This window comes from Caenorhabditis briggsae (genome assembly GCF_000004555.2).
Source record: "Caenorhabditis briggsae complete genome, chrV, whole genome shotgun sequence".
In the NCBI taxonomy this organism is placed as follows: domain Eukaryota; kingdom Metazoa; phylum Nematoda; class Chromadorea; order Rhabditida; family Rhabditidae; genus Caenorhabditis; species Caenorhabditis briggsae.
The window spans coordinates 968,636-991,089 of NC_013488.2; the positions used below are offsets into that span (position 1 = coordinate 968,636).

The 22,454-nt window shown below is 37.2% G+C and overlaps 6 protein-coding genes across 6 annotated transcripts; 5 read left to right on the top strand and 1 right to left on the bottom strand.

The window, feature by feature from the left end:
- Positions 1-20: 20 nt before the first annotated feature.
- Positions 21-2,569, top strand: CBG26897 (the record flags this gene model as incomplete). Its single annotated transcript, XM_045236571.1, has 5 exons — positions 21-125; positions 173-433; positions 688-1,092; positions 1,831-1,926; positions 2,174-2,569. 5 exons carry the CDS (start codon positions 21-23, stop codon positions 2,567-2,569), a joined length of 1,263 nt encoding a protein of 420 aa, XP_045099190.1.
- Positions 2,570-3,285: 716 nt separating this feature from the next.
- Positions 3,286-4,424, top strand: CBG26898 (the record flags this gene model as incomplete). Its single annotated transcript, XM_045236572.1, has 3 exons — positions 3,286-3,576; positions 4,067-4,183; positions 4,230-4,424. The coding sequence occupies 3 exons, from the start codon at positions 3,286-3,288 to the stop codon at positions 4,422-4,424; spliced, it is 603 nt and encodes a 200-aa protein (XP_045099191.1).
- A 704-nt stretch (positions 4,425-5,128) lies between these two features.
- CBG26899 lies at positions 5,129-6,078 on the top strand (the record flags this gene model as incomplete). Its single annotated transcript, XM_045236573.1, has 4 exons — positions 5,129-5,284; positions 5,572-5,661; positions 5,707-5,805; positions 5,854-6,078. 4 exons carry the CDS (start codon positions 5,129-5,131, stop codon positions 6,076-6,078), a joined length of 570 nt encoding a protein of 189 aa, XP_045099192.1.
- A 345-nt stretch (positions 6,079-6,423) lies between these two features.
- On the top strand, positions 6,424-10,420 carry CBG26900 (the record flags this gene model as incomplete). Its single annotated transcript, XM_045236574.1, has 9 exons — positions 6,424-6,525; positions 6,904-7,059; positions 7,695-7,883; positions 7,926-7,994; positions 8,039-8,152; positions 9,115-9,213; positions 9,261-9,443; positions 9,771-9,884; positions 10,307-10,420. The coding sequence occupies 9 exons, from the start codon at positions 6,424-6,426 to the stop codon at positions 10,418-10,420; spliced, it is 1,140 nt and encodes a 379-aa protein (XP_045099193.1).
- A 687-nt stretch (positions 10,421-11,107) lies between these two features.
- Positions 11,108-12,683, top strand: CBG26901 (the record flags this gene model as incomplete). Its single annotated transcript, XM_045236575.1, has 5 exons — positions 11,108-11,224; positions 11,484-11,612; positions 11,659-11,724; positions 11,775-11,864; positions 12,150-12,683. 5 exons carry the CDS (start codon positions 11,108-11,110, stop codon positions 12,681-12,683), a joined length of 936 nt encoding a protein of 311 aa, XP_045099194.1.
- A 1,599-nt stretch (positions 12,684-14,282) lies between these two features.
- On the bottom strand, positions 14,283-15,719 carry CBG11259 (the record flags this gene model as incomplete). Its single annotated transcript, XM_045236576.1, has 4 exons — positions 14,283-14,386; positions 14,437-14,554; positions 14,761-14,909; positions 15,581-15,719. The coding sequence occupies 4 exons, from the start codon at positions 15,717-15,719 to the stop codon at positions 14,283-14,285; spliced, it is 510 nt and encodes a 169-aa protein (XP_045094582.1).
- Between the last annotated feature and the right edge of the window lie 6,735 nt (positions 15,720-22,454).

A 22,454-nucleotide genomic window follows, 5' to 3' on the forward strand; every position in this document is an offset into this window, starting at 1 on the left:
GAAGTTTTCAGCACGTCGAAATGGCTGAGGACCCCGCCGGAATGAGCAAATGGCGTCAGAAGTGGTATCAGGTGTTTCGAGAAAGACATATTGAGGATTTTTTGAAACATGTAGAAGCAGATAATGTGGGTTTCGGAATTTTTACTTATTTCCAATTTTGATTATTTTCCAGGAGCTCCCAACCTCTACCTGCAACCCAACACCAAACATTTGTGCTCATTCTCAATTCCCAAAACTTCCTCAACTGTTTCCCATGTCTATCAGGATGCTGGATGACCAGGATGTTCAACCGGGACCTTCGAATCCTAGGAGAGAACCAGATGGCGCAGACGAAGGAGCCAACCAACCCGGAACGGCGAGACAAGAACAGGAGGAGCCGAGAGAAGAGAATCAACCAGGAGAGAATCAAGCGGAAAACCGTAGAAATCGGAATGTAAGCAACTTTTGGAATCAAAAGCTCATTTATCTCAATTCCTATGCAAAATATCGAAATTGTATTCACTGACAAAATATTCCTGATATTATGATAAGCAGTTTATCAGTTGACCACTTTTTGCTATCTTGGACAGAAACCAAGATAGATTGGTTCAAAGTTAAGGGGGGGGGGGGGGTCTTTCTATTACAGGTTGCATAGTAACTTCCTACTGTTTCCATGGTTTATGAACCCTAAAAATTGTATTTTTTCAGCGAATAAATGTCATCGATGATTATCCAATGCCACGACGTCATGCTCGAGAAAACCTAGGCTGCTGGACAAACGTCGAAATTTGGTGTGGAGGAGGTGTCCCGGTACTCAGACTTGAGACTCCAACGGCGGAGCCTAGAATTGAGGCAAGAGTCGAACCGAATGTTTTTAGCAGGACGTGGGCTAGAATTAAAAGATTTTGGAATGGAGCAGAGGTTGGCGTCATCGGGGATCCACCACCAGCAGCCCATCCAGATGAGAATGCTCCGGCTGCCGATGCTGATCCACCTGTTGAGATCGATCCAACAATGCGTCTAGCTGTACCAAAACCGAATCTTAATCCTCTTGTACCACCGCTACCTATCGGTCAGCAGCCAGAGCCTAATAATCTTGGAAACAACCCAGATGTTCAAGCCCCGGAACTCCAAGATCGCCCCGGAACTTCAAGACATTTTCAGCTTTAATAATAATAATAATTTTGTAATTTTCAATCTACATTGAAATTCGATTATTCTGACTATTTCATTTTTATTTATATTTTCAAATTTATTTATATTTTCAAATTTATTTATATTTTCAAATTTAATAAACTAATAATTTACAAAAAATTTTTGGCCGTTTTGAACATTTTCAATAGTCTGGAGCTCGGTTGTCAAGTTTCCTATTAATTTCAAATTATTGGAGGATGTAAAATAGACCTAGATTGATAACTTAGCATTCCCAAAAATTTCTGAAAATCCCTAGTTTTTCAGATATTTGCCGATTTCCGAAAGACCTATTGTTTTCACGCTTTCAGTACAAACCCGGCCAAAATGGTGTCCTTCAGAACTCGTAAAATATCTGAAAAACTAGGAATTTTTAGAAACTTCTGTGGATGCTAAGATATCAATCTAGTTCTGTTTTACACCCTCTAAAGTTTTCAAAATGATCGGAAATTCGACAGCCGAACTCTAGACTCCAGAAAATGGTCAAAATAGCTAAAATCAACTGAAAATCCTTTTTTGTAGAAGTAAGATATTTTTGATCTACTAGGAAGAAACGATCTATGAAACTCGTTACAAAGATGAATTTTCCTCTTTTTTGTTTTTTTTTTTTAATTATTACTTTTGCTTTTCCACCATGTATCTAACTCCTATATTTTCCAGCTCGTCAAAATGTCTGATGACGAAGGAAGCTCCTCCAACCATCAACGCCCGGACAGATTTGCGGAATATGATGTTGTCGATTTTTGCTATCACATTGTACGTTTCAAAAGACTTCAAACAATGAAACCTGCAACAGAAGGGCTCCTAACTGTTTTCGAGCTCTTAGAGCCCTTCAAGCTCAATTATCTCAATTCCTACGCAAGATATCAAAAATATGGCAACTAATAAAATGGTGGCAATATTATTATAAATAGTTTATCACTTGACAGCTTTTTGATATCTTTGACAGGAACCGAGATAGGGGCCCTTCTGCTACAGGTTTTACGATACCTCTTCTTTCCAGGATCCATCAACGTTCAGTGGAGAACCGAGACTGCCAAATATCACAGGACAAGAAGTTATTCCTAGTTTTTTACACTATGTGAGAAGAAAATGGCACAACACTCCGGAAATTGTGGTGACTCCGCCTCCGAATACGAATCAGATTTTTGATCATCCGTCGGATCTATTTTTCGCTCCGAATCCAAGACCTCCGAGATTTACTCTCCAGATTCCAGAACAAGTTTATGAACGTGGAGATCGACCAGTACGAGAATCAAGAGAAGGAGAATCACAAGATGAACCCAGAATTCAAGTTCAGAATCTAGTTGCCCCATTGGATTCTAATGATCCAGGACCAAATGCTCCATCGGTGGAGACGACAGACGTGTTCGGACCATTACAAGATATTTCGATATGATTAAGAGGACATTCGGATGTGGAGCCACCAATTCGGTTACTCCAGCTCTCATGCCATCGGAAGATCGGGAAAATTAAAAAGTTTACTAATTGAATTTATAATTGAAATTATTAAAACGATTTCTATGTATTTTTGACACTGTTTTGTATTTCTTATCATTTTGTAATATTTGGATAACTTGCTCTATTAATTTTTGATTTTTGAATAAATGATGACATCTTTTTTTGGTTCAAAATTTTTTGATCTACCAATAAATATCATAGGCGCCAATAAAATAGAATTGATGACAAAGGGAATCTCAATGCATTTTTCTCATTTTTCTGGTTTTTTTTTGACTGGCACCAATAACCGTATACCGTATTTCATCTATCAAAAGCTTACCCAACTTTGAGCCCATTTATCTCAATTCCTGTGAAAGACATAAAAAAAGATCAACTGATAAATTGTTCATCATAAAATTATATGCATCTTATCAGTTAAAAAAATTTTGATATATTTTACAGGAATCGAGATAAGTGAGCTCAAAGTTAACCTACTTTTCAGCACATCGAATGGATGAGATCTTCGGAACGAGGTGGAGATGGCGTCAAATGTTTAGCGAGAAAAGAAATTTTGAGGATTTTTTGAAGAATTTGGATGGATACAATGTGAGATTCAAGAACTAGAATTTTTCAATATTCTAATTTTCTTAGGAGCCATCGATCTCTAGATTCAAAATGAATCAGCCGATTACGAATTTTCTTCCTGTTTTAAAATATTTTCAACCTTTCATTCAACCTGCCAGAATGATGAATCAGGAACCACCAACAAATCCACAGATCCCAACTGAAAAATTCAGCCTTTTACAAAATTCGAATTTTGCAATTCCTTTGATCCGAATCGCCAAAACTGCCGATGAACAGAACTCTCCAAATGATGGTTTTTGGAATAGAATGAAGAAAACTGTATGCGGAATGTCATTTGAAATTTGCCGAAGACGACCCAACACTATTAATCCGGAGAATGAGGTGAGGCCTTTTTAAAAGCAATTTCAGCATTTTCATCGGAAAAGGACCAAGTTTAAAAGTTGACGTTATTCGATTATTCTAGAAAAAAAAACGGGACAAGAATAGAGAATTTTACTCTTTCTAGTAAAAAAATTTGGTTCGCTTTTGAGATATTACTGTCGTGAGGTATTTAAGATACTCAAAACTCCGAATCGGTTTCAAAATTTTTAGTGGTTTTTCACGTTAGCTTTTAGACCGGTACCTAGGTTTGTAATTACCGTAGTTCTTATAATAGAAGCCCACCCAAACCTTCAATTGTGAGCGCAATTATCTTGATTCCTGTGAAAGATATCAAAATTTGTCAACTGATAAAATATTTTTCATAACATCACCAATATTTTATCAGTTGACATATTTTTGATATCTTCCACAGGGATCGAGATAGTTGAGCTCAAAGTTGACGGTTTGATAGACTTTTATTTAGGTTGTTTTGCAATTTTTCCATTTCCAGATCGGAATAGAACCAGTTATTCTTGTACCAAATGTCCGTGTGGATCCACCAACCCCTGTGAATGATGACGCAACTGCTCCCGAAGCTCCAAATCCAAATCCAGATGTAGACACTACGGTAAAATAGGACCTTCAAAAACGTTTATAAAAACGGATTATTTCAGGAGGAAACCCCAAACAATATTATTCCTGGACGGGCCATCAATGATAGATCAATTCGATATTTGAAAGTCCCGAAGAGAAAAAGGAAGAAGAAGAGGACGCCAACACCACGCCCACCACTTCCACCTGGGGATCAATTTCCTCCTAGAGATGAACAGGAGCCATCCACAGATCAACCTGGAACGTCAGCTCAATAATTAGACTGACAATTTGATAATAGTAATAATAATAATAATAATAATAATAATAATAATAATAATAATAATAATAATAATAATAATAATAATAGTAACTGAATAATCATAAGTATAATTAACTAATTAGTGTATTTTGTTGTTGATGTACTATTTAGAATATTTGTACATATTCTTTTTTGGAACTTATTACTCACTTTATTTTTTTCATATTTCAAAAATTTGGAATTAATAATAATAATTTTTTTCGTTCCTGCAGTTTGTGAAGAATTTCAGCAGTATTCATTTCTGATAGTTCGAAGATTATTTCCAAAATCATCGAATACGATAAAACCTGTAATAGAAGGGCATGTTGACTTTTAACTTCGAGCTGGTTCACCTTGGTCCCTGTCAAAGATATCGAAAAGCTGACAACTGGTAAATTTTTTATCATAATATCACCAATATTTTATCAGTTGAACATTTTTGATATCACTCATAGGAGCCGAGATAATTAAGCTCAAACGTTACAGTGTGGGGTCCTTCATTGGCAAAATCATGTTTTTGAAATTTTTGATCTACTTCTCTAAAGTACATTTGAAAATCATTTCCCGCGAACATTGGGACCATTCTAACAAAATCTGCAATTGTTCAATTTTCTTTCTCGCTTTTTCCTTTTTTATAGTTTTGTTCCCTCAATATTTATATAATTTTTCCAGCAAACCAGAATGAGAGGAGCCCCGTTCAGTCCGAAGAAAAATGACGTTCAGGATGATGATAGAATGTTCTATCCCAGAGCAGATGCTCAAGTTCATGTTTCGCCCAACAGAGTTGGAGCGGCATCAGGAAGACACGTGGATCCCCCAAGACCTAGTGTAGAAGAGGTAAGGGTTCTGGAACTTTTCATTTTTGGATTGTCGTTTTGAATTATCTGCAATAATAGAAGCCCACCCTATGCCTGCACTCTGAGCTCAATTGACTCGGTTCCAATGAAAGATATCAAAAAAGTGGTCAACTGACATAATGTTAACCATAATATCTAAAATATTTTATCAGTTAACAACTTTTTGATATTTCTCACAGGAACCGAGATAAATTGGCTCAAAGTCAAAAGTAAGGGACCCTCCTAACACAGGGTTTAAGGTAACAAAATCAATATTCAAAATTTCAGCAAGACTCAAATCAACCAGGACCATCCAGCCCGATTGGATCGGTAAACACTTTGGAATCCGCAGATACTCTGCTTAAGGAAATTCTAGCAGTAAGTTGTACCCCCTTGAATTCGATTTTCAAATTCTCACTTTAGGGACGAACAGATGACAATGGTTCACCTTCGGACATCCATAGAAAACACTCCGGATACTCATTTGGAAATCTTATCATGGAATCTAATTATAATACGCCGGTAAGCTTTATTTTAGATTCACTGGTTCAAACTAATTTTGAATTTCAGGCAGAGACACCGAGAGCAGGCGCATCCGCTAGTACATCAAATCAACAGGGAAATGCTCCGCGAGCATCAGAAACGGTCCGAAGACGATCTGCTGCTCATGAGACTTCAGCTACGCCAGCTGTTCATCGATCTCCAGTTGCTCCAGCGGCTCTTCAAAACAACCAAGCGGCTGATGGGGAATGGCGCAGAAGAATTCGCGAAATCTGTAATTGCATAATTATGTGATAATAAGGATTTATCTAATTGAAGTTTAATAATTATTGTTTTCATTATCTTCTACTGACTTTTTTATGTGTATTTTCGAATTATTGACTTTTAAGAATGATTACAGTATATGTATTCCTTATTTGCAATATTTGGAGCCAATGTAAGTTTAATAAAGTTTGTAGACATAAAACTTTAATTTTGATCTATTCTTATTTTTGATCTACCATCTGACCGATCCAAAAAATAATGACAAATTTTTCAAGAGAATTTTCTCTTTTCTTTCCATTTTTTTTTCTTTCAATATTTATTCTCATCGAAACCTGGACTTTTCGAATTGAACATCAAAATTTTCAGCACGCCAGAATGACCGAGAACCCCAGAATAAGCAGATGGGCCTGGATGTTCGGCGAGATGTTGCGCGAGAGACGTGTCGAAGATTTTTTAAAGCATTTGGATGGATACAATGTGAGTTTCCATGCTCGACCTACAGTACCTGTCGAAAAGATATAAATACAAAAACGTATTTTTAGTTGATTTTCGGCCATTTTTACCTTCTTCAGAAGTCTGGAGCTCAGCTGTTAGGCTTCAGATCGTTTCGAAAATTCTAGAAGGTGTAAAACAGACCTAGAAGGAATAGTTTGTATTCACAGAATGTTTTGGGAATTCCTAGTTTTCCAGATATTTGCAGAAATCTGATAGACACTTTTGACCTATTTGTGAATGCAAAGTTTTTAATCTAGGTCTGTTTTACACCCTCCAAGATTTTTAAAGAAATCCGACACTTGACAGTAGAGCTTCAAACTCCTGAAAATGGGTACTGTAGATTCGAAATCATTTTTTCAGGAGCCACCAAGCTCTCGATTCAAAACAGAGCCATCGAACCGGACCATCGGGCGCCAGCGAGTTTCAAACTTCATACCTTTTTTTATCGCACCCATCCGAATGTTGGATAAGGATCCAGAAAATCCACCAGCGGATAGTGAATCTCCAAAGGAGCCGGTAAGTTTTGGTGTCTTGTTTTTTTCGGGCCCAGCCATCGTTTCTTTTAGAATCAATATTTTCAAACCAACTAAATCGGATATGATAGAAATCAACGAGTACTACAAAACGATACTATTTGGATTACTGTATCTTGTTCATTAACAAAGTTACAAGGCCATAAAGTAGCGGCGCCCGGCAATGCCTCGCCTGGCCGACAGGGTCTTGCTTTTGTTTTGTTTGTAACTTTGTTTAAAGACAAAATACAGTAATCCAAATAACATCATATTGAAGAGTCGAATTAAAAAAAGTGTCACCTGAGAATTTGAAAACTTTTGCTTTTTTTGATCTACGAAAAAGTGCGGCAAAAACATAATATTTCAGAATGTCGGCTCGTTCGAGCTACATTCGCGTTTAAGTTTAGTTTTTGCTGAAAAATAGATACTAGAGATGCTTTTTTTCTAGAGATTTTAATACCAAGAAATCAAAATTTTGTTCAGAAAATCCCACTAAATTCACATAAATAAATTTGTTATCTACAGTATCCGTTTTCGTTTCCGTACTCGTCAAGTTCTATCATACCTGGTTTAGTTGGTCAAAAATATTGATTGCAAAATAAACTATGGCACAGTTTGCAAACACACTATCTGTTTTAGGAGCAAGAACAGAATCGGAGAGGTCTCTATGCGCAATACCTCCGTGGAGATCTACAATCTGAAGAAGATTCACAAGGGCCTTCTGGAGAGAATCCTGTAGACGATCCACTACAGAACAATGAGCCAGAACTTCCAAATTTGAAAGAAAATGCCGTTTCGGAACCTAGACAAGAACGTATTGGAACAGATGTAAGTTTTCAGTTTGGCATCACTAAATATTCCAAATTTCAGTCAAACTGGGTAGCCAACTGGCCAGATGGACCTCCAGAACCAGCTGCAGAGACTGTGGGACGGATGCAGGTAAAAATAAAAATATGGAATGTCTTCAATCAGTGGTTTTTCAGAGAATCAGAAAATGGTTCGCCGATTTTTGTAAGTGCTGCTCCGTACGAACGAATTCAGAAGAGACATCCATGGAGATGCAGAATGTGGCCGCTGATCCTGTAACAGTGTCTACGGTAAGAAAATTTGAAATTGAGAGACTCTTATTTTGTGAAATTTAGGCTGGGTCTTATGAAGAAGACCCATCATCAGTGGCAGAAAGTCAGCCCGGACCATCATCGCCACCAACGAGAGCAGAGGATCCATCTGTGCCCGGACCTTCAAGTTCTACTGAAAATCAGGGCAATCAACAAGGTTTCAAGAAGAAGTTGTGTAGAATTTCGAATCCCCCTGATAACGAAACACAACCATCGACCCAAAAAGCAACACTGAAACGACAATAATTTATTAATAATCTAATTTTTAATAATCTAATTTTTAATAATTGAAATTTTGTAATAATCTTATATGGTTTGTATTTCAAACTTATTTTTATTACTAACTCGTTTATTTTGTAACTTATTGTAGAAATATATTTTTCAATAATATGTCTATTTTTTTTGTATTTTTTGTGTTATCGAATAGTTATCAAATACCGTAAACACTCCTAAAGAAGAACACCCTATACTTTTTATCAGTTGGTAGTTTTTTGATATCTCTGATAGGAACCGAGATAATTGAGCTAATGGATTTTCAGCATACCGAAAACACAAGTAGATTGACTTTCAACCCGTCAACTTTGAGCTCAATTATCTCGTTTTCACTGAAAGATATCAAAAATATGTCAATTGATAAAGTATTGATGATTATGATAAGCATTTTATCAGTTGACACATTTTTGATATCTCTTATAGGAATCGAGATAATTGAGCTCAAAGTTGACGGTGTGGGTGGGCTTCTAGTAAAGGCAATACGGTAGTTATTTTTTCAATTAATAAACCTGCCGGGCTCGAAATATTTTTTGATCTACTTCTATCAATTCTGGCGGTAAAAATAAAGTAAGGAACATTTTTTTCAAATATTTCTCTTTTTTTTTCTTCTTACTCCGATAAATTAACATCATAACCCTGACCTTCTCAATAATAATCGTATTTTTCAGCTCGCCAAAATGGCTGATGGATTAGGAAACAGGAGATGGACGCGAATGTTTCGCAAGAGACACGTCGAGGATTTTTTGAAGCATATGAATGAATATGATGTGAGTTTTGAAATTTTGACTTCAATTTTGAAAATCTGCAGCTTCAGGGACCAACGACAAGGCATTCGGAAGCGACCCAATCAACACTGCCCAGTTTTCCAATTTTCCGACGTGGCTTCATGGTTGATGAGCAACAAAACAGATCATCATTTTTCGGAGGTGTTCGCTGCTTCCGTCAACCCCAACCACCCCCACCGTCAACCAATAATAACCCGCAAATCGGAACAGTGGTAGGAGAATATTGCCATAAAACCTGTAAAAGAGGTGCCCCCACACTGTCAACTTTGAGCTCAAGTATCACTGCTCTTGTGAAAGCAATCAAAAATTTGTCAACTGATGAATTATTTATAATATTATCACCAATATTTTATCAGTTGACAACTTTTTGATATCTTTCCCCAAGAACAGTGATACTGAGCTCAAAGTTGACAGTTGGCGAGAGGCTTTTTTGTTTCAGTCCCACTGGGAAGCGCCATGGCCAGACGGACCACGGAGAACAAGAACGGAGGTGAATTTTTACTAAAATTTGCGTATTTGACCTAATTAGACAATTTCAGAAAATCTTGAATTGCTTCGGCGATTATTGGAGACTGTTCACACGAAGAACGCCACGACAATTGGAAAACGTGTCGTTGCAAGAGCTGGAGCCAGAACCTCAAACTAATTTGACAGTAAGAACATCGCATAGAATTCGATATACGGAAAAAACCTGTAATATAAGGGCCCCTGACTTTTAACTTTGAGTCAATTTTTCTCGGTTCCTGTCAAAGACAGTTAGAAACTGATAAATTGTTTATCATAATATCAGAAGTGTTTTGTCAGTTGACGCATTTTTGATATCTTGTATAGGAGCCGAGATAAATAAGCTCAAACTTGATTGTGTGGAGGTCCTTCTATTTCAGGTTTTACGGTGATATTCTATTCGTTTAGGTGTTGTCGGATAACGGATCCCCACCACCGGTTGAAGACCTGTTAACCCAGTCACCCCTACGAACACCGGCTCCAGAAATTCAACCGGCTTGAATGAGCCATGCACATCACACCAACCGGTATTTAGAAAACAAAAATGTAACAATATAAAAATTGATTCCAGGCCGATTTTACGGACAGAAAACAGCCAAAGATCGCCAATGACGAGCATCAGCCATGGATTCCAAGTGCAACAGAAGATCCAGACGCCGTTAGAGAGCAGGAAACATATCTCTAGATTGAGATTCACTACAATAACTATTATAATCAATGGAGGTTAATCAATTAAGAATAATTGCTGATGCTTTCTGTATTTTAATTATCTTGTACTGCCTATTTTCTATTTGAAACTTATTTTGTGTGTTTATTTTGGAATAAACTTTTGAATTTTTATTTCGAAAAATTCTGGAAATGAGATTTAAAACGAAGCCTGAACATGCGTCAAACAGAAATGGAGCAGAATCCGGAACATCAATTTGTCCACCTCCGACCTCACGCCAAATAGCGCAAGCCCCGCCTGAGCCCACTCAAACCGTCAGCTTTGAGCTCAATTATCTCGGTTCCTGTTATAGCTATCAAACATTAGGTAACTTAAAATATAATGATAAGTAATTTATCAGTTGACAAATTTGTAAGATCTGTCGATAGAACCGTGATAACTGAGCTCAAATTTGACAGTTTGGGCGCTCCTATTAGTCGAAATACCGTAATATTGATTTCCCAGAATTACGGACAAGTCTCTCAAACTAAACAAGTTTTGCTCTACTTTATGAAATTTTTTTATATGTTTGATCTACAATTTTGGCAAAAAAAAATTGGTCTAAACAATAAAGTTGGAAAAAGCCAAATTTTTACTTTTTTTCGTTTATTTTTTTCTATTTTTCTCTTATTCCTGTCTTGTTTTTCTAATTTTTAGCCAGTCAGAATGTCTGGTGCTGGTCCATCAAATGAGGTTGAAATGAATGTGCTTCAACCAAAAACCGATCCTCCAGCTGGAAGAAGAGAAAGTAGAATATCGATAAATTCTGATTTGGATGAGGAGGTGAGCCTAGATTAGACTGCCGTAACACCTGTAATAGAAGGGCCCCCCTAACTTTAAACTTTGACTCAATTTTTCTCGGTTCCTAGCAAAGATGTTGAAAAATAGTCAACTGGTGAACTGTTTATCATAACATCAAAAATGTCTTGTCAGTTGAAACATGTTTGAAAACTTGCACAGGAATTGAGATAATTGAGCTCAAAATTGAGAGTGTAGGGGCCCTTCTATTACAGGTTTTACGATATCCTACAACCATTTTCAGCAACGACAGGCATATTTGACTGAACATGTCCCAGAAGAATATAAACGTGATCCTAATCAAAGGAGGGAAGACAGCGATAATGAAGAACTGAGTTGCTGTTCGAAATGTTGCGTTGATTTGTGCATGAGCGTAAGGAAAAAGAGTTATTTTTCATCGAAAAGTATAATGTTTCCAGATATGCATGCCTATTTGTATGTGCAAGTGCTACAAATGGGGAGACGCCACGAAACCTCAAATCAAGGTTGTAAAATATCAACATTGAAAATCGGGAGTTACAAATTTCGTTTTTAGGAACGAAATCCCCATACAGGACTAGAGATTACGCCCGAGCAACTTGCAGCATTGAAAGCGGCAAAATTACAAAAAGCTGCAGCTGGAAATGTAAGGAATTACTGTATTTCATCTAGTCAACCCAAACCTACCTATGGCCCACCCAAACCGTCGACTTTGAGCTCAAATATCTCGTTTCCTGTAAAAGATATCAAAAAATATCAACTGATCAAATATTGGAGAGATTATGATAATCATTTTGTCAGTTGACAAATTATTGATATCTCTCACAGACATCAATATATTTGAGCTGAAAGTTGACGGTTTGTGTGGGCTTCTGTTAGAGGAAACAATGTATTTGGATCTTTCTGGAATTCCTGACTTTTGAAATTTCAGGAAGTCGCTCAAACGGACCCAGGTGCATCTACATCGCTTGTGATCGAAGATCCCAATGCACAAGATTCAACGACACAGCATTCAGCAGTTTCAGAAGGTACTCCAGGACATTCTAAACCGGATCAGCAAGCAACTCTAGAATCCGGAGAATCTTCCCAAGCATCACCAGGAACCCGAGAAGAATTGTCAACTAGGAACCTGGAAAGTCCTTCAGACTATAATAAACCATCGTCTTTCACTCAAGGTAATGATCCGGCGAGCACTGAAGTAACCATTAGAAAACCCAATAGACAAGCCGCAATCATATACAGAAGAATTCATCTAAGTGCACCAATTCCTACGACTACGAAGACATCAGACACGGAGAAACCACCGATGCCAAAAAAGGAGGCTCCTACCGAAACGCCAATTATGGGTCAGCCTGGAACATCAAGAGAATCAGAAGGATCGGATGAGGTGAAATTGCATCTTCCAAAGAAATCCAATAAAAAGGGACAATCGAAAGTGGTTTTCAAAAAATACCGTCCAACATAATGGTATTTGAATAATGGACTTAATTGAATAATTTGTCAGGTTTATTTAATTTCTCTTGTATTTTTGCTATCTTGTCTCTATCATTTTGAAAATAATTCCCCGATATTTCATTGTGATTATTCTGATAATAAAGTGAACGGTAATTAACACAAATTAGCATTTATTTGATGAATTGTGGAGTTCTCCCAACGCAACGTGGTCTTTTGAGATGTCGGCGCGCAACTTCTGTTGAAGCATGGAGGGGTTCGGCTTTTGGACGGTTCTTGGTCAGGTCTTCGTCAAAAGTTGTTCACTGACAGCTGAAGAAGGAAACTGGGCATTTTGTCAGAAATTGCTCGAAAGTTGAAAAATGGTCGGCTCTTGGACGGATCTTTGACGGATCTAGCTGTATTTTTTTTTTGCAAACTCCTAAAAAGCAACATTCAACCTGCAAACTTTGCGCCCATGTATCTTATTTCCTTTAAAATATCTAAAAAAGATGTCAACAGCTCCGATTCCACCTCTATCAGCTCCAATTCCACTTCAATCAGCTCCGATTCTCCGATTCCACCTTCACCAGTTCCGATTCCACCTCCACCAGCTCCGATTCGACAACCACCAGCTCCGAACACCACCAGCTCCGATTCTCCGATTCCATCTCCAGCAGCTTATAAATTGCATACTTTCCTTGTTTTCTAAAGTGCACGGGTGGTTTAGTTGTATGAATCGTCGGCTGTTAAGCTGAGGGTTTTTGGTTCGACCCCTGCCAAGGATTTTCCTTTCTTTGTCGTTTGTTGCTTTTTGTGAAAATATGCCGATTCCTCTGAGCTACGCAGTCCCAATTCTAGTTCCTTGTAACTATGTTCATAGACAAGATACAGTAATCCAAATAGTATTATTTTGTAGCTCTCGTTAAGTTCTATCATATCCAATTTAGTTGATCCAGCATTATTGATAATAAGAGGAACTATGTCTGGTTGAAATAGTATGTTCATTACCTTCGTCATCACTCACAATCAAACTCCAGATTTTCATAGTCACAAACTAGTACAATTCGAACGAAGAAAATCCAATCCAAACATCTCATTTTTACATCATCATCACTCGGAAAGAAAAATAACAAAAAATCAGAACCAAGCAGATCATGCGAATCGATGGTGTCGAAAAAAATTGTCTGGGAACAATTTTTTTTGGCTTGAATCATACTTGTTTTTTCTTTTCAAAAATCTGAAATAGGTCAGGGAGAAACCTCTGGCCAGCCTACAATTTTTTGTGTAATACGATTAAAAAAGCCAGAACACTTGTTACAGGACTTCATTGAAAATCCAATAAATACTCTGGAAAAATGGGTCTGGAAGAATCTTATTATTTAGTTACAAACTCTAACTAAAAAAATTAATACACATATTTTTAACAAAAATGTACGCCGTTTAGATAAAAATTGGCAAAACTGTGGGAAAACAGAAAAGAGTTGTCATATATGGAGACGAATATAGCACCAGGAATGGAAATGGAAACGAAATGGGGAGGAAAAAAAGTAGAAGTCCTTTTGACAAGTTTTAGCAGGGAAGAAAACAATAAATAAGAAAAAGTGTGAAGAGATCGCAAAAGTGTTGGACATCAGACATCCATGTCCTCAATCAGAATCTTTGCTTCCTCGTAACTGTCTTTGGACTGCAACGCTTTTGTGAAGAAAATGATGGCTCCGAAGAACAACATTATCGCTGAAAATAGTACTTGATTAGTTTCAGAATACAGTTTCTAAAAATCCTACCTGGAATGGAAAGGTAGACTTGATCCTTGGCAATCGTGAACACCAGCACTGTCATCACCATGGAAATAATCAGAACGATGGTTCCGACCACAAAGTTTAGGTACATTTGCTTTCGATTCTGAAAAAAAAACAGAAATATATATTTTGTTAACTCTTTTATTTAAGTTTTCATTCGGTCAGGAAATTTAGCCGACCGACAGCAGACCGAGCTGACCGATCAGCAAGCTCGGTCAACTCGGTTAGCTGATGGCCGGCAGGATCGATGGTCAGTCCGCGGTCGCCGATTTTTGACCAACCGCAATGAAAGTCTTAATTTCAACTTACATAAGTTCCAATTGCAATGGATGTGTAGCAGAAAGGGCAGGTGAGAAGGCCATTTGTAGAGTGGAATAGGAACTGTTCCTCGCAATGTGGGCAGATGTATCGGGGACAGGTGACTTCACGAGGGTAGCGGATTTTTGATAGGTTTGGACCTAAAAATCATTGGAAAATTAGTACTAGAGATAATGCACCAAAGGTGAGGAAAACTAGGGCAAATTTTGTCGGTGAATAGCGTCAACAGTCTACTGCTTACACTTTAATAGAAGACCACCATATCCACACACTTTGAGCTCAGTTATCTCGGTTGCTAGGAGAGATATCAAAAAGTGGTCAACTAATAAAATTTTGGTGATATTACGATAAATATTTTGTCAGTTTAGTACTTTTTGGTATCTTTCACAAGAACCGAGATAAAATGGGGCAAAAAATATTCTCAACTAGTTTTAGCATAAGTCAATTTTGAGATCCGAAAAAAGGTAACTATAAATTGTTCGATAAGTCTGGAAATTCCAGAGTGTATTTAACATAAATAGAGCTTCATTTTTATAGTTGACAACTTTTCAGTAGCATTTGAGCCGAAGGAGATATGCCACGTGGAAGAAAGGAAGTGCTCAGCGGTGGCGCGGGGACCCTCTCTTTTTTGAGGGCCCCGCCCTTTTTTTTGAGGAATTTTGAGGACCCTCTTCTTCCACGTGGCATATCTTCTCAGGCTTAAATTTTACAAAAAAAAGGTCAACTACAAAAATGAAGCTCTATTTTCGTTCTGTATATTCTGAACTTTTCAGACTTTTCTTTTTTAGACTAGGCAACGGTAATGGCTAACCTGCTGGATATGGTGGCAATGGCTCAAATGGGAAAGCCTGTCCAGGAGGCCACGAGAAGTTGAAAGTGGGTTTTTCATCGAATTCCTCATGAATAGTCGAGCCACTTGAGGTGGTGCTTGCACTGCTACTGCTGTGCATCTCGCCGCGTAGTTCTGCAAAAAAATGAATGATAGGGAGACTTTTTTTCTTTTTTTTCAAGGAAAAACGGGATTCTGTCGTCGTGAAGTCGTCTGGGACACAAACAGCAAAAGGGGAAAGGTCTCATGGGGAATGAGGAGCATGGGACAGAAAGAACGCCTTTGAAACAAATACACCCAAAAAAAGTGTGTAGTTGGTGTGGTTTTGGAAAAAAATGGAAGATAACAAGAAGAGTGTTGTTTTTTGTTTTATTCCACTCCGTATATCACAAGGTGTTGTCCATTCGGATACAAAACGGATGAAGAGATTGTGTTCTTCTGACTAATGACATGAAAGATTTGATGAGAGAACAAAACCATTTTTTGTTGGACTTTTTTGCTTTTGAAAAAGAAACAAAATCAGTGGATCCTATATGTTCTCTTTCAGCTCAATTATCTCGGTTACTATAAGAGATATCCAAAATCTTTCAACTGATAAAATGTTTGTTATATTATGATAAACAATTTATCAGTTTCTAAATTTCTGATATCGCTCTTAGGAACCGGGATAATTGAGCTCAAAGTTGACGGTTCGGGAGGACGGAGGTCAGGTCTCTAAAACCAGAACTCCTTCAAACTTTGACACTATTTATCTCGGTTCCTATAAAAGACATCAAAAATTGTTCCACTGATAAAATATTCGTAATATTATGATAAGCATTTTATCAGTTAACAGGTTTTTGAAATCTTTTATAGGAACCAAGATATTAAGCTCAAAGTGCACGCAGTACGGATTAGAGTAAGTATTGTTGTTGTTAAGAAAAGGAAATCAGTGAATGGGTCTTTTAAGAAGATTAAACATGTGTTGGACAATTTTCTTTACATGACAGTTAGAATTGAAAATTGTTGATTTTTTCTCAAAAAAAAGGATTATTACTTTTGTGGCCAACAATTTTAAGGTAGGCGGAGCTTAGGTCTGGTGGAGAAATCCTTAAATGAACATGTATTTTTTGTAATTATTTTCTGAAATGTTTTTTTTTAATTTTGGGATGTTCATAAGAAAAAAGCGGTTCAAATGAATGATATTTATCGAAAAATTGAAAAAATAGGCCAGGATATATTCCAACAAAATGCATGCTCCTTTAAGATTTTCGCTACCGGACCTAAGCTCCGCCCCCCCCCCCCTCGAATTTTCGGCAGTAAGATTCAGGCCATAGTAATAAAGATTGTGACAGAATTTTGTTTAAAAAATACAGTAACCTCAAAAAGTCAACAAAGTCATCTCTAACAGTAATCCTACAAAAATGTTATTTCCTTGTTCTCACCTCTCGTTATTTTTAACCCATATGTATGCCAAAAAAGCATCCAGCCACAAAAAAAAAAGCGGCGAAAACAAGAAATTTCAGTATGCGATGGGCGTTAAAATCGGTGCGGTCAGACTGTGGAGTAATCCGCTTAGAAAAACGGCAAAAATGCGAAACAAAAAGACCGAGGCATTCTCTCTCGAGGGTTTCGTTTCATTTAATTTTTCAGAGTTTGTGTAGCTTGTTTAGAATTAAAATGAGTTGGCACAAGTTAAACCTTTTTTTTCAAATTTTATTTTAAAAAAGAGATAACTGATTAGAAGAGGCGCAAAGAAGAAATCGAGGTCAAATAAAGAATTGTTTCGTTTGTGGAACGGGTAATGAGCACACAGAGTGGCGCGTGTGCTCCGCGGAGAGGTTGGTCATTAATGATTCCAATCAGATGGAGTTGTGCCAAAACGGCTCTAGGTAATCAAAAAACCTTTTCGGAATAGAGGAAGCTAATCTCACTAAAAGGATTTGGGCATTTTTCTACAAACGAAGGAATAAAGAGGTTGAAGAAAACGAGTCGGAAGTAAAGAAGACGTAATGGGTGATTACGGTAGTGTGGCACGTGCTCTGGCTAAGGATGGGGTAGAAGATCAAGAACAGCTTACTTTTAAAGTTCAGTGAAGGACCAAAATAAATGCCTTATCCTCAAGTCATTTGGGAGTTTCAGATATTAAAATTTTTGGAGTTCTTGAACTGGAATTTGCAATCTTCGAAGTCTACAAATTCTCGAAATTTCAGAAACTCAAAACTTTAAGATCTCTGGTCCTGTGAATGTTGGAACCTATGAGGTACAATTAAGGTGCCACGGCCGCCCGCGGCATTCCGGGTCTATGCCGAGCTTTCGCCGGACCTACTACAGTTTCCTTTAAAATCGACATTTTTAGACCAATTAAATTATTTATGACGGAACTCTACGAGTACTACAAAATGATAATTTTTGGATTACTGTATCTTGTCTATGAACAAAGTTACAAACCAAAAACCGTCTGAGCTACGCAGTCACAACTTCATGGCCTTGTAACTTGGTTCATAGGCAAGATACAGTAATCCAAATACCTTCATTTTGTAGTGCTCGTCGATTTCTATCATAATTATTTTAGTTAATCCAAAAATTCAGATTCTAAAAGAAACTATGACAGGGCCCGCGAAGCCTCTACCCACCGTCAGAGTCACGGCCGGCCGCGGCCACGATTTGCATAGCCGTAGCTATTTTAATTTCTAAGACCTTCAACTACATTTAGAACATTCGATGTCTGATCATGCCATAAATTACACCTCGTCTAAACCCTGAAAACACAAAAATGACCTCAAAAATGACGTGTTTTGGGGAGAAACACCGATTCCAGGAGCGAAAACGTTTTTGATGAATGGCTTGGCATCTAAATTCCTTCATCTTTTTCTATGCTCAAAAAGTAAAAAGGGAGCTCACAGGGTGCACACACGCTTCTTCTTCTTCTTCTTATTCTTCTTCTTAGATTCATCAAAAGCGCAATCAAAATATATTGTTTGTTTATCTCTATTGCCTCCATTCTATTCTATTCTAAGAAGCAAAAATTCTGGGAGAAGAGAGGGGGTAGAACTGAAACTTGTTGGTTTTTATTCTCTTCTTTTTGGCATTAAAGGAAAGGAGGGAGGCAGAGAAATGGGATCAGAAGGAGGAAACGGTTTGTTGGAGTGTCTTCCGTGATAACATTGATAAGCTGTGATGTTTCTGTTTTGATGAGGGGAAATGGAGATATCACCTCTAAAAAACCGGTAGGGGAAGAAGACGAAGAAGATGGGATAAGAGAAGGAGAAAAAGAAGGCATTTGGGGAGAGAAGATGATGATAAGGAAGGAATGAAATGGGCGGAGCTTTTTGGAAGTTCTGAAATCGTTTCAGACCAAGGCTGTTGGAATTAGAGTACTTCTAGGATAGGTAGGATTTGGTGGTCTAGAAGTTTCTGGATTTCTGAGCTCATTTTCGAAAGAACGGACGGGGGTCCACGGTAACCTACCCACGGCCTGGGCCGCGGCCGGCCAAGGAAGTAAAGTTTAATGTTGAATGCAAAACGTTTATATTATTTTTTGAAAAAAAAAGCGCCAACTTATTCTCTCTCTGTCTTCTCCTGATAACACAAAAAAGACAACATTTGTGTTGCAACAAAAAAAATTAAAACAAACTTTTTCGATCAGAGTGGGCGTTTTTTTTCAAATTTACGACTAGTCAAGTTTCAATTTCAAACCTTATCTCTTTTTCTTCTTCCTCCTCAAACACTATTCTCTAAAAAAATAAATAAACTAGACGGGGGTATGTTTCTAATTATTTTTGAGGTACTGTGTGTGTTACTGTAGGTTTAAGGAACTAGAGAGAGAGGGAAATATTTGTTTTTTGACATGAGATGATGGTGTCGACTGTATGTGATTTGTGTTCGATTGTTATCGGACGGGTAAAACAGAGGGAAAAAGAACTGAAAATGAATAAAATTACTAGTCGCTAAAATTTATTGATGTGCTAAAGTTGCGAAAGTGCACACTCTCATAGAATGCTCTTCCAGCTTTGAGATCATATAGCTCATTTTCTGCGGGAGACAGCAGAAAGTAGTCGATTGACAAAATTTTTATCATGATATCAAATATTTTGTTAGTTGACAACTTTTTGATATCTTTCACAGGGACCGAGATAAATTCATCATTGCATGCATGCATCTATAAAAATTACCGAGAACACGCTAACCTAACCACCGCTAGCTTTGAGCTAATTTTTCTCAGTTCCGGTTAAAGATATAAAAACTTTGTTAACTAATAAAATATTGGTGATTTTATGATAATTATTTTATCAGCTGGTTATGTTTTGATATCTTTTACATTAACCGAGATATAAGGGTTCAAAGTTGGCGGTTGGGGGGCTTTCTATTAGAGTGTCTAGGTTGAATTCCGAGGCTTGCAAATTGTAATTTTGAATCGATAGATTCAGAATTTGTGTTGTGATTTGAAATGTTCCAGAAAATCTTTTTCTCAATTCACAATTCCCAGAATTTTCAGAATCATCATTCCCAAAAATTTACAGAATTTGGATGACCGTAAAACATGTATTATAAGGGCCCCCACATTGTCAAGTTTGAGCTCAATTATCTCAATTCCTATGCAAGATAGCAAAAATGTGTCAACTGGCAAAACATTTCTGATATTATGATAAACAATTTTCAGTTAACAAATCTTTGGTATATTTCACAGGAATCGAGATAATTGAGGTCAAAGTTAAAATTTAGGGGTCCCTTCTATTACAGGTTTTACAGTAATAAACTGTTAAAAATGAGTATCAGGTTCTTAACTTCGCATGTAAACGACAATATTGAACCGGAAACTTCATTCTATACAGTACAAAGTCAAAGCAAAACCCGAAAATTCTTGATTCTTGCGGTTCCTTATCACCTCGAAACGAAAAAACCGCCAAACAACATGTGAAATCGTAAAACTTCAAAAGAAAGAATTCAAAGAATGAAAGCATCCATAAAGTCTCATTGTCTCATATCACAAGGCAACATTCACGAACATGTTTTAAGAAATTGCTATTATCAGTGAGACATACCTTGAAGAGCAGAGACGTCGATCATCGGAGAGACAGTGAGAAGCCAGTGCGAAGCTGGAAATGAAATGGAATTAGGAGAAAAAGGTGATGATGATTCAAGGAAATGGTCGGAAAAAGACCATTGACGAATTGGAAATGAGACGAAAGATGGGGAAGAAGGAGAAAGGAGGAGGTGAACATGAACAGATAGAGAAGGCAAGAAAATGGAGATGGTAATTGGCTCAATCGACAAGATAGAAATGCAGGACACAATTTGAATAATGGCGAGAAAGAGAAGAGGATGATACACAATTTTTTTGCCGTTTCGCTCTGAATATGAAGAAAAAGAAGATGGAATTCTTGAAATCGTCGGAAGAAGTATCACATGGAGAATTTCAAAGAATACCGCAAGAAATTAAAGTTTAATTTTGAAAAAGACGACATATTAAGAAAACGAAATTTTTATAGAATAGATCTAGGAAGTCATAACTTGAAAGTTCCAAAAAAGACAATTTAAAAAACCTTTAACAGAAAGGCACCCCAGATTTTAACATCAAAGCAGATTACAGTACAGGTCAATATAATTTACAAAAAGGTATTTTTCAGTTGATTTTCGGCAATTTTCAGAAGTCTGAAGCTCGGCTATCAAGTTTCCAATCATTTTGAAATTTGGGAGGACGTAAAACAGAGCCAGATTGAAAAATTTGCATTCATAGAATTTTTCGAAATTCCTAGTTTTTCAGATATTTACCGATTTTTGAAAGACACCTGCTTTTTTACCGTTTTCAGTGCAAAAATAGGAAAACAATGGTGTCCTTCAGAAATTGGCAAATATCTGAAAATCTAGGAGTTTTCAAAAAATTCTGTGATGTCAAAGTTTTCAATCTAGGTCCGTTTTACAACTTTCCAAATATTCAAAGTGATCGGAAACTTGACAGACGAGCTATAGGCTCCTGAAAATGGTCAAAATGGCATAGAATCTACAAGAAATACGTCTTTGTATATCTTATAGACCGGTTCCGTTCATCATAATATCACAAACATTTGATGTGTTAACCATTTTTGAAAAATTAGCTCAAATTTGACAAGACCTTTTATTACAGGTTTAACGGTATTCAGTAGAAAAAGGCTATCATTACATTAGGTCTTGCTAATTTTTCAGATTTTCAGAAAAAAAATCAAATGAAAAAAATCAACTCCCTTGAGGAATTCTGAATTAAAATTCCAGGAGTTTTCTGGCCCATCAAAACATCGTCAACTTTGAGCCCATACAACTCATTTTTCGTAAAAGATATCAAAAATTAGTCAACTGCTAAATTACTTATCATAATATTAACAACATTTTTTTAATTGACACATTTTCGATATTTTTTACAGGAAGCGAGGTGATAGAGCTCAAACTTGTCAGTGTTGGGGGCCCTTCTATTACAGGACGATCTAAAATTCAGGTACGTTCTCACCTACAGGAAAATGTTCAAAACACAAAATCAATTTCCAAAAAATTTACGACCAACTAAAAACTCGGAAAACTCTAATCACCTAGAGGTTAAGAAATGATAACCCCCACTTGTCGCTGACACATACTACTAGATGGTTTGTTTGCTTCCTTCCCCCAGAGTAAGACAAGAAATGCTTGAACTCGAACAGTGTACAGTAAACGAGGAAGAGTTCGAAACAAGTCAATGATGTGCTTGCCACTGATGATGTGATCAAACAAATGGTAGAAGCATGTGAAAAGCCTCGTAGCGATAAAGAGAGTGTTTAAGACGAAGAGACGCAGAGACGCATAGTCGCTCCCGCGCCCCTTCCAATAGCTAACAGCACAAGCACTGTTTTGTTTGTTTTCGTCACTT